Source organism: Phalacrocorax carbo, chromosome 2 (assembly GCF_963921805.1).
Source record: "Phalacrocorax carbo chromosome 2, bPhaCar2.1, whole genome shotgun sequence".
Lineage (NCBI taxonomy): Eukaryota > Metazoa > Chordata > Aves > Suliformes > Phalacrocoracidae > Phalacrocorax > Phalacrocorax carbo.
The window spans coordinates 51,834,559-51,848,224 of NC_087514.1; the positions used below are offsets into that span (position 1 = coordinate 51,834,559).

Consider the following 13,666-nt stretch of genomic DNA (forward strand, 5'->3'; position numbering starts at 1 on the left):
TATTTATCTATTTACATGCACAGCAAGCAAACTTATATTTCTCTTCAATGACATTTCTAAACATGTATTTGCTTGTTGAAAACTATTTTTAAAGCAAATAGAAATGAATGTATGTGTTTGCATAAAAACTTGTAGATATTTGGATCAAGATCTCCAAATCTTGGAGAGAAGATGAAAATCTTGGAGATAAGATCTCCAAATCTTTGGATCAAGGTCTCCAAATGAATGTTTTGGCTAACCCAAAATTTGTGCCACTTCTTAATTCTCCATACACAGCTGTGCTTGAACTGTTCTGGCTTAGGTGAGGTTTGTCTGTGACCTACACAGAACAGTTGGATCAGCTTTTAAAGGCAACAGTTTCATTTGTTCCAGCAACACATTTTAGATATCATTCAGATTTGTACAAAACAACATGACTCAGGATATTTGAAATAATCACTGTGATGAAATACTAGGTGGTAGGAATGCAGCCTGCTGCCCTGCAGATGAATTCTGTCAAACAGGTAACAAATCCCAACCAGTTCAAATATCTTGCAATCTTAAATATCCTGCCAAGAATCAAGAATAGGGGAGATGTGGGTAGTGTAACCATGCAGCCCTAGAGTACAGTATTCCCACTCCTAGTAACAGGCACTGAGTTTGCAAGGCCTCAGGACTGCACATTAGAAAAAACTTCTTCACCAAAAGGGCTGTCAAGCACTGGAACAGGCTGCCCGGGGAAGTGGTTGAGTCTCCATCCCTGGAGGTATGTAAAAGACATGTAGATGTGGTGCTTGAGGATATGGTTTAGTGGTGGGCTTGGCAGTGATAGGTTAGGGGTTGGACTTGATGATCTTAAGGGTCTTTTCCAACCTTAATGATTCTATGTTTCTATGATTTGATGACTGAGGCTTGTCAGACTTGCTCTGTTGATGTCCCCTCAACTTTGTTTTACACGGTTTAGCTCTAACAGCACTTTTTCTAATTGACCAAGTTTCTCCAAGTAATTTGTTTTACTTTTGTTTACCTTTGTATAGTACCACTATGGCTTTACAACTCTAACGTAACAGTGCAGAGTAGGCAAGTGCAGACCTGGTGTGACTGAGAAGTGGTGACACAGGACGCAGGGTACCTGAGCGTGGGCGTGGGATGATAAGAGGTGGGACACAAGCTTGGCACTAGTAACCCCATGGCTATAAACAACTCACCAATCGTCAGGTACAAAATACAGACCTGGAGCTGGACAAAACTGGATTTAAGAATAACAAAACGAACTAAAAATTAATATCTAACAAACTTAAAAGCCACCAGGTGGTAGTAAGTTTGGTTGTAATGTGGAGCTGCAGACTAGTGAAGAAAGAGCAAGATGTAAAAGCTTGTTCACAAATGTATAAAATGACCCTATGCAGATCCTAGAGGGAGGAAGAAGAAGCCATCAACATGAACCTCATATTCCCTGCAGCGGCCAACGCCAGATGCTGACATCTCACTATGACATCCCAAACAACCACCACCAGAATAAAAACACTGACTTTAGGACCCAGCAGAGCAGGGGAAAGGTGAGGAAAATATCAGGAAAAGGAGTAAAAACTAGGAAGTGTGTCTAAATTTTAACTGTATATTATTATTATTGATTTTTTTCTGCATAGACTTATTTTTGTCTTTTTCTGCAGTAATTCTATCTGCCCTAGTAATTATTCTTGGATTAGACTGCTAAGATTAAGTTACACTAATTATAAATTCTTGGTTTTATATATATATGAGGTGTGTTTCCTCTTTGCCCATAAACAAGATTTTGAGTGTAACAACAGGCAGAGAAATGCACCAAAAAAGATGGTTTCTAAATGCTTTCTGGCACAAACTTTCAAAGGCTCACCAAAACAGAACATACCTTATATACGTATTTCTGTATTCGATAGTTCTGACAAATTATTGCACCTGAATATGAAAACACCAAAATCACAGGAGAGCATGTGCAACTGAAAACAGGTGCAGTTTCAGATTTTGTGGGCAAATTAAGAAAGGCACTTCAAAATTTGTCCCTTGACAGCAGAAATAAATACAGACCCAAAGACCATGTGCTGCACTAGTCTCCTTTTTTTTGTTGTTCATCCAGAAAATTCTTTATTTTTTCTTTGTCTGAAAATTTAACATTTTGGCTGATGAATGTGAAAAGATTGGCATGTTATTCACAGTAGACTGAATAAATACAGGGATTTTCCAGGGGTGAGGCAGGGAGTGTGTACGGATTAGTAATAGTTTCCTCTATTAGCAGGCAAGCATCACTGTGCAACTGAATCAGACCAAGGTTGACTCTTAACGACGCACTCTACTGAGTTAATTTGTTATTTTTAAGTTTAAGAAAAAATCAGAATGATCATCCATGTTTGTATGACCTTCTCAGTAATTAAGGGGAGGTTCACACCAGGCCGTACATTCTGAGATGACCTTATGCTATTAGCAGCTTTCATCTGCTTGCCCTACAGTTTGTTTTACTGTGTGCACAGATGAATAGTGCCTCAGGAAAAAAATCTGCAGAAAATCCTCCGCTTGCAGATTTGTAGAATAAACTATTTGGATCTCCGTGCAAGTATTTTCTTTCAATGCACTCGCATAATTTTCTCATGAATGGGATTTATATGTGCACATCAAAAGAAGAAAATCCCTAAGGGCTCAGTTTAAACCAACAATAGCAAAGAAATTCAGGAATCTCCCACCAGAGCATGCCCTGCTTTGCCTACTTTATATCACACAGCCTTTGAATGAAATCTGCAGCAGCCAGGCAAAACAGGACATGTATTGGCCTTATGGTTGTTAATTGTTAAAGGCTTAAAATTAAGCCCTTAAGAACTTACTGTCTTCCTAATGAGAGTGCATCACCCACGGGAGATAGTGTTGGTGGTAGCTGGATACATGCAAGGTGAGGGAACGCTCACCCTCACATGCTTGTGTGGCTGCAGCGTGGGTATACCCACAACGATACCGTTTGACACTTTTTTCCTTGATATAAAAGGAAAAGGCTGTGAAATGCAAAAGCGGTGCCACGGAGGTGGCATTAGCTCCATCAGGAGACGATCTATAGGTCTAAAGGTCTAAACCAGTGGCTGAGCAGCGTGGGCTCCCACCACGGGGTCTTGCTTTTTGGGATGATGCTGCTGGAGCTGGGGGGTGCGTGTGGCTGCAGGGGAGCCATGCCTACTGGTTAATAATGATAATAATAGTAATAACAATAATAATTGTTATTAGGATGAGCGGAAAGGCCCTCAGGCTGCGCCAGGGGAGGTTTAGATGGGATATTAGGGAAAATTTATTTACTGAAAGACTGGTCAGACATTAGAACAGGCTGCCCGGAGAGGTGGTGGAGTCACCATCCCTGGAGGTGTTCAGAAAACACGTAGATGTGGCACTTTGGGACATGGTTTAGGAGGCCTGGGGGTGTTGGTTTGACAGTCGGACTAGATGATCCTAGAGGTCTTTTCCAACCTGAATGAGTCTATGATTCTGTGATTCTGTGATTCTAATAACAACAACAACAATCCCAACGCTCCCCTCCCCGCAAAATAACCTTTAAAGGGGAATAATAGCCAGAAACTCCCGAGCATAAAGCCATGCGGGGGGGAGGCGCCGGCCCCACGCCGCGCCCCGCCCCGGCCCCGCGCAGCCCCCGGGCGCGGAGCTGCGCGGAGCTGCGCGGAGCTGCGCGGAGGCGGGGCGCTGCGATGTGCACGATGTCGTACAAGGTGAGCCGGGCGGCGGGGAGAGGGGCGGGGGGGGATGCGCGTTTGGCCTCCCACTTTGCGCTGGCCGTGGCGGCAGCCCGTGAAATGCTCCGTCATATTCTTGGATTTAGGGATTTCTTTATTGTTTTAGGAAAAACGAGGGTGGTTTTGGGCCACCTTCCCGGGCTATGGGGTGCCCCGGGAGTGCTGCGGTGGCAGCTGATGGAGCGGGTGCTTCCCACAGCTGACATCCCCGAAAGGATGCATGGTTGGTGTTACATAAACTGCAAACCTCCATGAAGCTTTACGCAGGCTTTAGGGCGGCCGGGCTCAGCACTGTGGGTTTTGGTGCAGTCGGGAGCCTCATCTTCACTTTTCCCATCATTTCTGCTAGTGCTGGTTGTGTAATAGTTAGGCAGCGTTTATCTGCGCTCGTCGTCTCAGGCTCCGGTGGCCACTGAAGCCTGGCTGCTTTGATCCCTTTGCTGTGTGTGATTCCTGTCACTTTTTATACTTCTTCCATCCAAACCCATGCAAGTGCCGGGATTTTTCAAAAGATCGCCTAAAATAATTTTTTTTTAATCTGAGGACAGGATTAAGAAGAACAATTTGCAAAGAGGGAAACAAGCAGCCATTTACTGATGCTAACAGATAATATTTACATCTTCTCCCTTATGCATGTTCTGGATGCTGTGCTTGCCCTTCTCCTACTGATCACCAGCTCTCTGCCAGTCCTTTGCCATGTTGCTTGTGTTGCATTGCTTTATTTGATAGATTATTCCCTGTACTTGCCTCTCAGTCCTGTCAATGCGTCTCCCCTCCCAGCCCCGGGAGTGCTGGTGCTGTGGTGGCACTGCATGGGTTCGATGACGATGCAGCAGGTGGTTTCCACCTGCAGTTAAAGCCCTGATGTGGCAGGGAGCAGGGTACCTTTGGTCTCAGTGCAGCTCAGCCTTAACGCTGGGCTGTGAAATCTCTGTGCTGATCGCCTTTTTGGTCCTGCATTGCTCTCACACCTGAGTTGTTTTTTAGTTTTTCTTAGTCTCTTCTGTCCCTCCATTCTGCCTCTGTGAGTTTTCTCCCACCTTCATTTCTCACAAACATCCACCCTAGCAGATACTAGCCCCATGTTCCTCGTGGTGCCAGCCCCCTTCTTCTTGCCTTCTTCTCCTTTTATGGCCTCCTTGTTTTTTTACTTTGTCATTCAGGTCTTCTTTTCTGTTCTGTCCCTACCAGCTCCTTTTCTGCACCTTATTTCGCACTTTCTAGTCCCTCAAGTAGTCCCATTCAAGGTAGCCCACTGCCTGCTCCCTCTTCCTCAGGAGAACTGCAACCCCCACCCCCCTCTGCTTTCTCTCTCTTTTCTGTGTCGTTTTGCTTGGCATTTTCTCTTTCTCACAGAAGACTGCATACTTACCTCGGATTCCTGCCATCTCTATTTGCTACTGTCTACGTTTTCCATCTTATTTTCCTGCTTACACATGAGGCAGCATTTATCTTTCTTTCTTTCTCACTGTCTATACACATGAATATGCTCTCTTCTTCTACCAGCTTTTGCCTGTCTAAACTTATATCTTGAACGACCTTTCTTTTTTTATCAGGATCCTTCAGGTAGGATGTATTGCTACCTGATGAAGTCCTCTCTCTTTCCTCCTAAGCCCCACTAACATTTTCCATTGTATCATGCTTGATCCTGATTGCCAGCTCTTCTTCTTAAAGCTTGTTACACAATTTTTCCTCTCCATTAGGCCTGGTTTGGAAACTGAGAAAGAAAAGGGAATTTTCTTGTATTTTGACAGTACAAGGAACAAGCCACCAGGCTAGTGTTCTCTTTCTCCTCTCTTTTCTTTCTCTTTGCCTGTTGCCTCTTTTCTTTCATCTTCAAGATCACTGTTGAAGAATTGTACTCGTCCTCCTCAGCTGTTACCCCACTGTGACCTGCCTCTTCTCTGCACACAGCAAGTCAAGGGTAGGGCAGGGAGCAGGAGCTGCTAATCACAGCTTTTAGATGATACTTTTCCGCTGAATATTCTTAAGGTGACACATATGGATCCATTATAACATTTTATTTTTTCTGTATTCCGGCATAGAAATGATCTTGTCAGGTTTATAACATATATTTTCCTCTAGGCCATTTTTTAATAAGTATTTTTGCTTGATGTCAATACAGCATGAATATAAAGCAGCTTTTCATCTTTGGGCTCTCGTAAAAACATATAAACAACTGAAAGGAATAGCACATGCAGAGTTTGAAATAATGCTTTAGAGATCTTGATGAAGTGGAGGAAATTGTATCTTGAAAGTTGCTGATGCTGGAGCAAATGACATCACGAAACATGTCATCTTCACCAAAGCTATTAGCTAATCACTTTTTCAAACATCTATTACGCTTTGTTCCCAGACTGTCAATGCTGAGGATCAATTGTTTACTTTAAGGAGGCTTTAGGAGCACACTAGCTTTATAATAAGAACTACATGAAAATTGTATCCAGTTAATCTCTTGAAATTCAACATTACTTCTTCCTAAGTATCTGATGAGACAGGATTGAGTTCAGAACGGAACAACAGCAGTCAAGGCTTACGCCACATCCTACAGTTTAAAACCCATTTATTGCTCAAAAATTATTCAACTAATAAGATTATTAATCCCAAAGTAGTGTCTTATATTTTGCCTACCAGTGACATCAGTATTGCTGATATCACCCGAAAATTAAGGGCACAGAGATATAAATCCTTGGTTTGAAAGCAGAAGAGAAATTGCCAGATGGTACAACTCAAGGCTGTCCTTGCAAGATGCCCAGATCATTTGAATGATTTTGCACGTTCCATTAATCTTAGCAGGTAAAATAGCTCAGAATTCTGTTTGCTTTTTTTATCTAATCATTACATGGTTGATGGTCTGAGTGTGCTGTATACTCTACTTTTATACAAAGACTCCCCAACAACACATGGGCCTGAGGAGAAGCACTGATATCAGTCATTCCAAACTGGGTCAAAAGCACCACTGGGAAAAACCTGATTTTGTGGCCTTGATGCACTGGAGAATTCTTCCATTCCTTGGGTCTGATCCAAAGTATGAGGACAACTTTGCTGGAGAGCAACTGTAGGAATTACAGGGGGAAAAAAGAGGTGGGAATTTATGACTCATAAGGCTAAAGACACTGGATTTCTATTTCCAGAGTAGGGTGACACTGGCAGCTTAGTTCTCTTCTCATGTAAACTGATGAAAGCAGGTAAAGAGTTCCTGAATATTGATTCCAGATCCTGTCTACCTGATTGATAATGGCATTGTTGTATGGTAGGCATAATAAAATGCAGTCACATTCCTACTGTGCCCTGGTAGTGAAAACCAGGTGGATGAAATAAATCTTTCCCTGTGTGTATATGTTGCCATACCCCAAAGCTTTCTAAAACTTTAAAGGGTAGAGTGAGATACTAGAAGGTAAGGAATTTGATTTCCCATTCTGTAAGGTCTAAATATCATTCTTTTGCAATAGCTTGCCACCGAATGTGATAAGAATAAAGACAATAAGACAATATTCCTAACTACCAGCTCTATAAATAAATATCTGCCTAACGAATCAGAGCAAAAAGGGCAACATGGACTACTGTGTGTTTATGTCAGTTGTTTGCTTTTTCACAACATTTTAGTGGTTGTAAGGGTAAAGTTAGAAAACACTACTGCGTTGCCAGCAAGAAGAGGATAAACTGTGAGCTCTACATTGATCGACATTATCTACAGATTCACCAGGGGAAATGTGTTAGCTGCAAAAGGAAGATCAGAGTTTAGCTTATTGTGCTTGCTAAATTTTTCAGACTCCTGCCCCTGTGTGTGCTGATACAAGAAATATCACTATCAATTTATAGGAAGCGTCTTATAATTTATTGAATGATTGACACTTCTCTTGTCTCAAACAGCTGCCAGTTTTCCTATCTATTAACATCAAAAATGCAACCCATGAAAAGTGCTCAGTGAGATGGATCTGGGATAGATTCACACAGGATTGGTCTTGTGTCTGCTAGTTTCTTTGAGGTTTATTACTTGTGTGTCAGTGAAGGAAGCGATTTAAACTCTGCCCTGTGTGTGCATTTTAGGTATCGACCATAAAACCATTCAATCCTGATTCTCTACCACATTACATGTGCACATTGACATTTAGACATGGAGAAGCGTCTATTACATTTTCTGAAGGAGAATGATTGAATTTTATACTCACTCTGCACTCTCTTTGGGTTATCCTGAAGGCAGGATTCAGTGGAGAGCAGTTCCCCAGGGTATTTTTGACACTGTTTTGGTCTAAGATGACTATCAGTGAAACAATGCCTTACTGAACAGTTGGTGGTTTTGGGCCTCATTAGAAAATCAGCAGCATGAGCCTGCGTACCATTGCCATCCCAGCATTGTTTCCCTCCACACTTCACCGGTGGCAGTGCTTAGCTGTCAGGGCAGCATTTTGGCAGCTGCCTGCATAGATCAGATAAAGGAGGTCAGGAGCAAAGTCTGTGTCTTTTTCTGCTGTCCTCCTATGCTGGGCAGTGATAACTTGCTCCTACCCAGGAGAAGTCACACTGCAGCATTTTTTCTATGACTAAGAAAGCCTCGAAAGAGTATTATATTACTACCAATTTGTTTAACAGTGGCCTGTGTTATCTAGATTTCAGTTTCCTAATTTTGCCTTGCATACCTAGTAAATGACTCTGTAAGCCTACAGACAGCAAGGTTTTAGCCTTTTTTGTCTAGCATCACCCAGGAGATATCTCATGTGCCCACAGTTACAGGGTGTTAATTCTAGGGAGGAGGCAGGCCCAACAGTATGGGAGATGCATGAGCAATACTTTTCCTCTGTTGGGACTCTATACGCAGAAGAGAAGGAGACAGCAGAGAGCTAACCTGGAAGCAGGAGGATGTCCTGCAGCAGGGCATGTCAGCAGGATGATTCAGCCTCTCTGACTGTGCCCAGCCCCACCACAGACGCAGACAATACAGGTACCAGTTAGCACGTTGTTTTCTGTGATGTTTCCCTGGGGATCTGGACTAGTGTCATTGTCTCTCGTTACAGAGCAAGCTAAGAGACATAGGCTGCCATGGACACGGGGAAGACCTGAAGCTATATGAGGTAGCACAGGGAGTCAGATCTCTTTAATTGCGCAAAGAAATTAAATTGGCTTTCCTTCCATGCTCTGTTTTTGAAAGAACAGCACACTAAGCCAAAACTTGCCTGGCTTGAATGCAGAATTTGCACCTGTGTATTTGTCCAATGTATCTTCCAAAGTGGTTTATTTCTGATTTCTATTTTTTTTACCAGAAAGAAACGCCACTCGCCAATGCTGCATTTTGGGCTGCGAGAAAAGGAAACCTGGCTCTCCTCCAGCTGCTGCTGAACAGTGGGCGAGTAGATGTGGACTGCAAAGACAGTGTATGCACACAATGCACCTACACCCACTGCACTGATTTTACATCACTTTCTACAGCCTGCTGCACCCAGGGCGTGGCAGGGGTCTAACATGAGACACTTAGGGATGATTTAAAACCTTCTCTTGTCAGGAAGCAAGTTTGAAACTCAAGATAATCTCATGGTGATTTACATCAGTTGGCAAGGTGTTAGGAATTTGCCAGTACTTAAAAATGTGTCTTACACAGTTATTTGTGGCACTGACATTAAAAGCATAGACCCTAGCACCTCGGGCTTCTCTTTGCAAGAAGATGTCATTGTAGTAATAGATCATGGTGAAGAGTCAACTCAACTGAGCCCAGGTAGCAATGAGTCTGTCAGCTACCGGAGCTCCTCATTAGTTTGTTGTTGGTTCTTTTTTAAATAACCCTGGACCACAGTTTCCATGTAGGCAATGTAGAAGTTTGCATTTGATGTGCAGCCGTTCCCACCCCACGTAGTATGCAGTGTCCTACACCCAGCGGTGTCATCGGAAGAACTGCTAGCATCATAACTTTTTCCTCCCCCCTCCTCATTATCTCCTGGACTTGGCACCAACATGAAGGCACAGTATGATTTCCAAGAAAAAAGGAGCCCAGACACATGACAGAAAGATTTCATGGGGATTTTCTTTCTATAATTGGCATGGGCTGAAATTAGTTTTGAGATTAGAAATGGGTTGAAAACACAGATAATGGGTATGTCTTGCTACTCTACCTACAACCTATGGAGAGATACTTGATTGTACTAAGCTATGGCAGCGAGCAGGCGAAAACTGAGGTTGAGTAGTTCCCAGGTTTCTTGTGTTTGGCATTGGGACTGACTGACTGAGAGTTGTCCCTGTGTTGTATTGGATTAGTGCAACTTCTAGCCTGAAACATGAACCTGCCACAGCTTCACTCACTTTGAATACCTTCAAAGTGCAAGAGATTTTCTAAGCCAAATGATTTTAACGGATCTTCTCATTTTCATTTCATTTTTGCCCTGGAGGCAAGTATTCATCCTGCAGTACTTCTGGAGCTGATGCTATGACTGTCATTCTGACATGTGGTGTCTGCATATTGTCCACATATGTATAAAACCTACATCTTATTTTGTTCGCTGCAGCGGTGGCCTTATGGGATACTAAGGGAACCTGAACGTATAGTTCTGGTATGGGAAGTTCTCTCACATGGCATGAAGAGACACAGACTGTGTTTGCTTTCGATATTTGGATAGGGAATTAGTATTCAGATCACCAGACCTTACTCCTGACTGTGACTCACAATTAAATGACTCAGCTAAGACACTCAGCTCCTGTGTCTAAGGTGATTCTTCTGGAAATCACGCAAAGATCTTTGGGATTCTCTGATAAAAATGCTGTATATAAACCAAAAATATCCTATTGTTATTGTTGCACTTATTTGGGACAATAAGGCAAAGTCATTGCATACATATTTGTTGAACAGTCAGGCCTGAGCACTGCAGACAAGTCTGTAATGGTTTTGCTTTAGCACCTGCTAATTGCTCATTTTCAAAGTATTCTTTATAGTAAGTTTTAAATGACAGCAAGTTTTTCAATGATCATAAGTTTCCTTCATCTTTTCAGAAGAGGTGCTGTCTTTTCCAGACAGCCTGATTCATTGCTGGAGGTGTCTGTTGAAGGTACTGACTTGTTTTTCCTTACTCCCAGCTCGGCACAACAGCTCTGATGGTAGCATCTTACTATGGCCACCTAGACTGTGTACGGGAATTGGTGTTGCAAGGAGCAGATATCAATCTGCAGAGAGAGGTAGGAGAAGTTCTGCACTCTAACAGGGATTGATTAAGTGACTGTTGGTTTATTACAGATCATAGGAGTGTTCTCTGTTGCTTTTTGCTAGTTGCCTATTTGCCACTTGCTGTGCAGTGCATGTATAAACAGGGTCTGCTCTCCTGAGGACATCAACGAATCAGAGGTTTCTAGTAATAAGCAATGTAGAAGTATATATAGTAAACTATATACTATAGTTTATAGTAGAAAATAAGATGCAAGAGGGACATTTGTAAATAATTCATCAACATTTCCAGCACATCTGGTTGGTGAGGGGCAGTTACATCTAAGATGTAGCCCCCCAGGGTTACACCATTTATGCATCTGCAGTTTTTACTTATTGGCACAATAATTTACAACTCTCCATATGGGATAAATGGTAAGAAGTCCTTTTACCTTTTGATTTGCTGAGTCTGGCCATTAAAATGGAGTGGATGCCATTGCTAGCCTGGGGATTATTTTGACTTGGTATGCTTTGGAGTTTCTGCCACGTAGTCTGAGCTAAGCCATCTCTAGCAATCACACAGCTTAATCACCCATACCCTTCCCTGCATCTCTGCTTTGCATTCAAAGCATCTCTCACACCATGACATGCTTGCTTGTGGAAGGGACAATGTCAGTAGCTGGTTTTGGGAAAGTGCCTTCCCCTCAAACTCCACACAAATGATTGTAAGAAGTACCTGCAGCTGCTCTGGTCTGTGTGCTGGCTACACAGAGAGCAGAATTGCTCTGGGACAATGACAGTTGTACTGGTCCAAAGGGAAGAGCAGTTTAAGGAGGGCATGCAGTAACATGGGATGGCAGCAGGCAATGCAGGACAAGAGTATGCTCGTCACTGACAATACAAGTAAATGTACACAAGCACTTTCCTTGGCTACCTGGAACCAGAGCACTAATCTCATGCTGACATCTGCAAGCTACTGAGTCATTGAATGTCATGTTTGATGATATAAATGTCTTTGCACTTACTGGCCTAAACTTGCTCTAACCATGACTGTCAGTGTCTTTCAGTGGGGTCCTGTTCCAAAAATCCGTGTATTTAAACATGTCCCTTCCCTTAGGTAAACATTGCTTGAAAAGCAGCAACAAAAGGAAAAGTTGAGAACAGTTTTATGGAGCTGCTCTTGACTATCACTCAGGACATACTGATTCAGCAAGCCAACAAAAGAGAAATGCTGAAATCCTCCAAAATCACTCTGTTGCAGAGAGGAAGCAAACCAGATGAAGTTTAAGCCCTAAAGACCAACCAATAGCACTTTTCTGAAACCTAATACACATACTCAAGCCAGTGCTCTTATACTCTGAAGTTGTTGCGAAGCTTGCAGAAGTGAGAGCCCCTTAAGTGTGTCTGGGAGAGGGGGCTCTGAAATGCCTCAAGGGCCCATGTGCTATTGTAAAGCCTTTTGGTACTGGAGTACATTTAATGTGTAGCTCCCTTTTCCTGCAACTTCTGCATTGGATGAGACAGCCCAAAGTCAGGAAAGCCTGCTTGTCTGTCTTTTCCCTTCCCCCTTCCTTCCTTCCTTTCCCTCTTCCTTCCTTTTCCTTTCCCTCTTCCTTCCTTTTCCTTTTTCCTTCCTTCCTTTTCCTTTTTCCTTCCTTCCTTTTCCTTTTTGCCTTCCCTCCCCTTCTTTTTCCTTCTGTCCAGCCACCAAAGTTTTTTGGGTCCTGATTTACTCACATGTTAATGACAGTATTTTATACAAGTAGTGTAAAATATGGGGTTTCAGTTCTTCATTGAGGTTAGGGGAAAGCAGGAGTTGCAGGGCTGGTTATAGTTGTTTGAAGGCTGCTTGGCTGGATGGGGATCTGCTGCTGCAAGAGACAAGGATGGCTTATGCCAACAGCAGTCACATTTTGTCAGTGGAGAGTCAAGCAAGTTGGAGCTCTGCTGTACTAAATAATTGTCTCCCTGTTTTTCCCACACCCTGATCTAAATACATCCCATGCTCCTACTTGTCTCAGATTGTAGTGTCAGGTGGAATAGGGGTTGCTTTCAAATTGGCTGTTCCTCTGTTGTGCAAGACCGCTCTTTTCTCACTCCGGGCTTGCTTTCCCTGTCTGGTGACTGGGTAGAAGTGAGAGAAACCTAAGAGGTCTATATTAGAAACTCTGTGCAGAAGCCCCTCGTGAAACTTGGATTTTACTCATATGTATGATGCTGGACAGGTTTCTCAGTGCAATGAGAAGACAACTGACCTAAGATACCTGATGTCCTCCGGAGTCCTCAAAATCATCATGTCTTTTCAGCTGATATTCAAGTGATTGCGCTCAATACTTTTTAATTTGATATGTATATACTTCAGTCAAGTGTGTTATGTGTTTGGGTTTCTTTTAATCCATTTTTCCTTACAGTCAGGTGCAACTTCTCTGTTCTTTGCTGCACAGCAAGGCCACAATGATGTAGTGAAGTTTCTCTTTGAATTTGGAGCCTCCACTGAATTTAAGAATAAAGTAAGATGATGGGTCTATTTTTGCATGCTGATGCATTCTGAAAATTAAGGCTGATTTTTCCTATTTATGTGAAACATGACATGGCAGCAGGAACACGATAAAAGGATTTCCTCACTTAAAATTTTCTAAGTAATATAAGTAATGCAACATATTGTGAAAATATTAACTTGGGACTAGCTTTTACTACCTAGACTTAATGGCATAAGTTGATCAAAGATTGGTCCCTTGATAGTAATATCAGTCTTTCCTCATAAGCTACTCTCCAATACAAGGAAAAAAGGTCTTTTTGT

The 13,666-nt window shown here is 42.6% G+C and overlaps 1 protein-coding gene across 1 annotated transcript in view; it reads left to right on the plus strand.

Annotated features, from left to right (window-relative positions):
• Positions 1-3,707: 3,707 nt before the first annotated feature.
• ANKRD29 (ankyrin repeat domain 29) overlaps positions 3,708-13,666 on the plus strand; it is a 32,556-nt gene continuing 22,597 nt past the window's right edge. Inside the window, exons 1-4 of the mRNA XM_064441778.1 lie at positions 3,708-3,719; positions 9,005-9,115; positions 10,803-10,901; positions 13,278-13,376. Of these exons, the coding sequence (XP_064297848.1) occupies positions 3,708-3,719; positions 9,005-9,115; positions 10,803-10,901; positions 13,278-13,376 (321 nt within the window). The remainder of the gene's footprint in view (positions 3,720-9,004; positions 9,116-10,802; positions 10,902-13,277; positions 13,377-13,666) is intronic.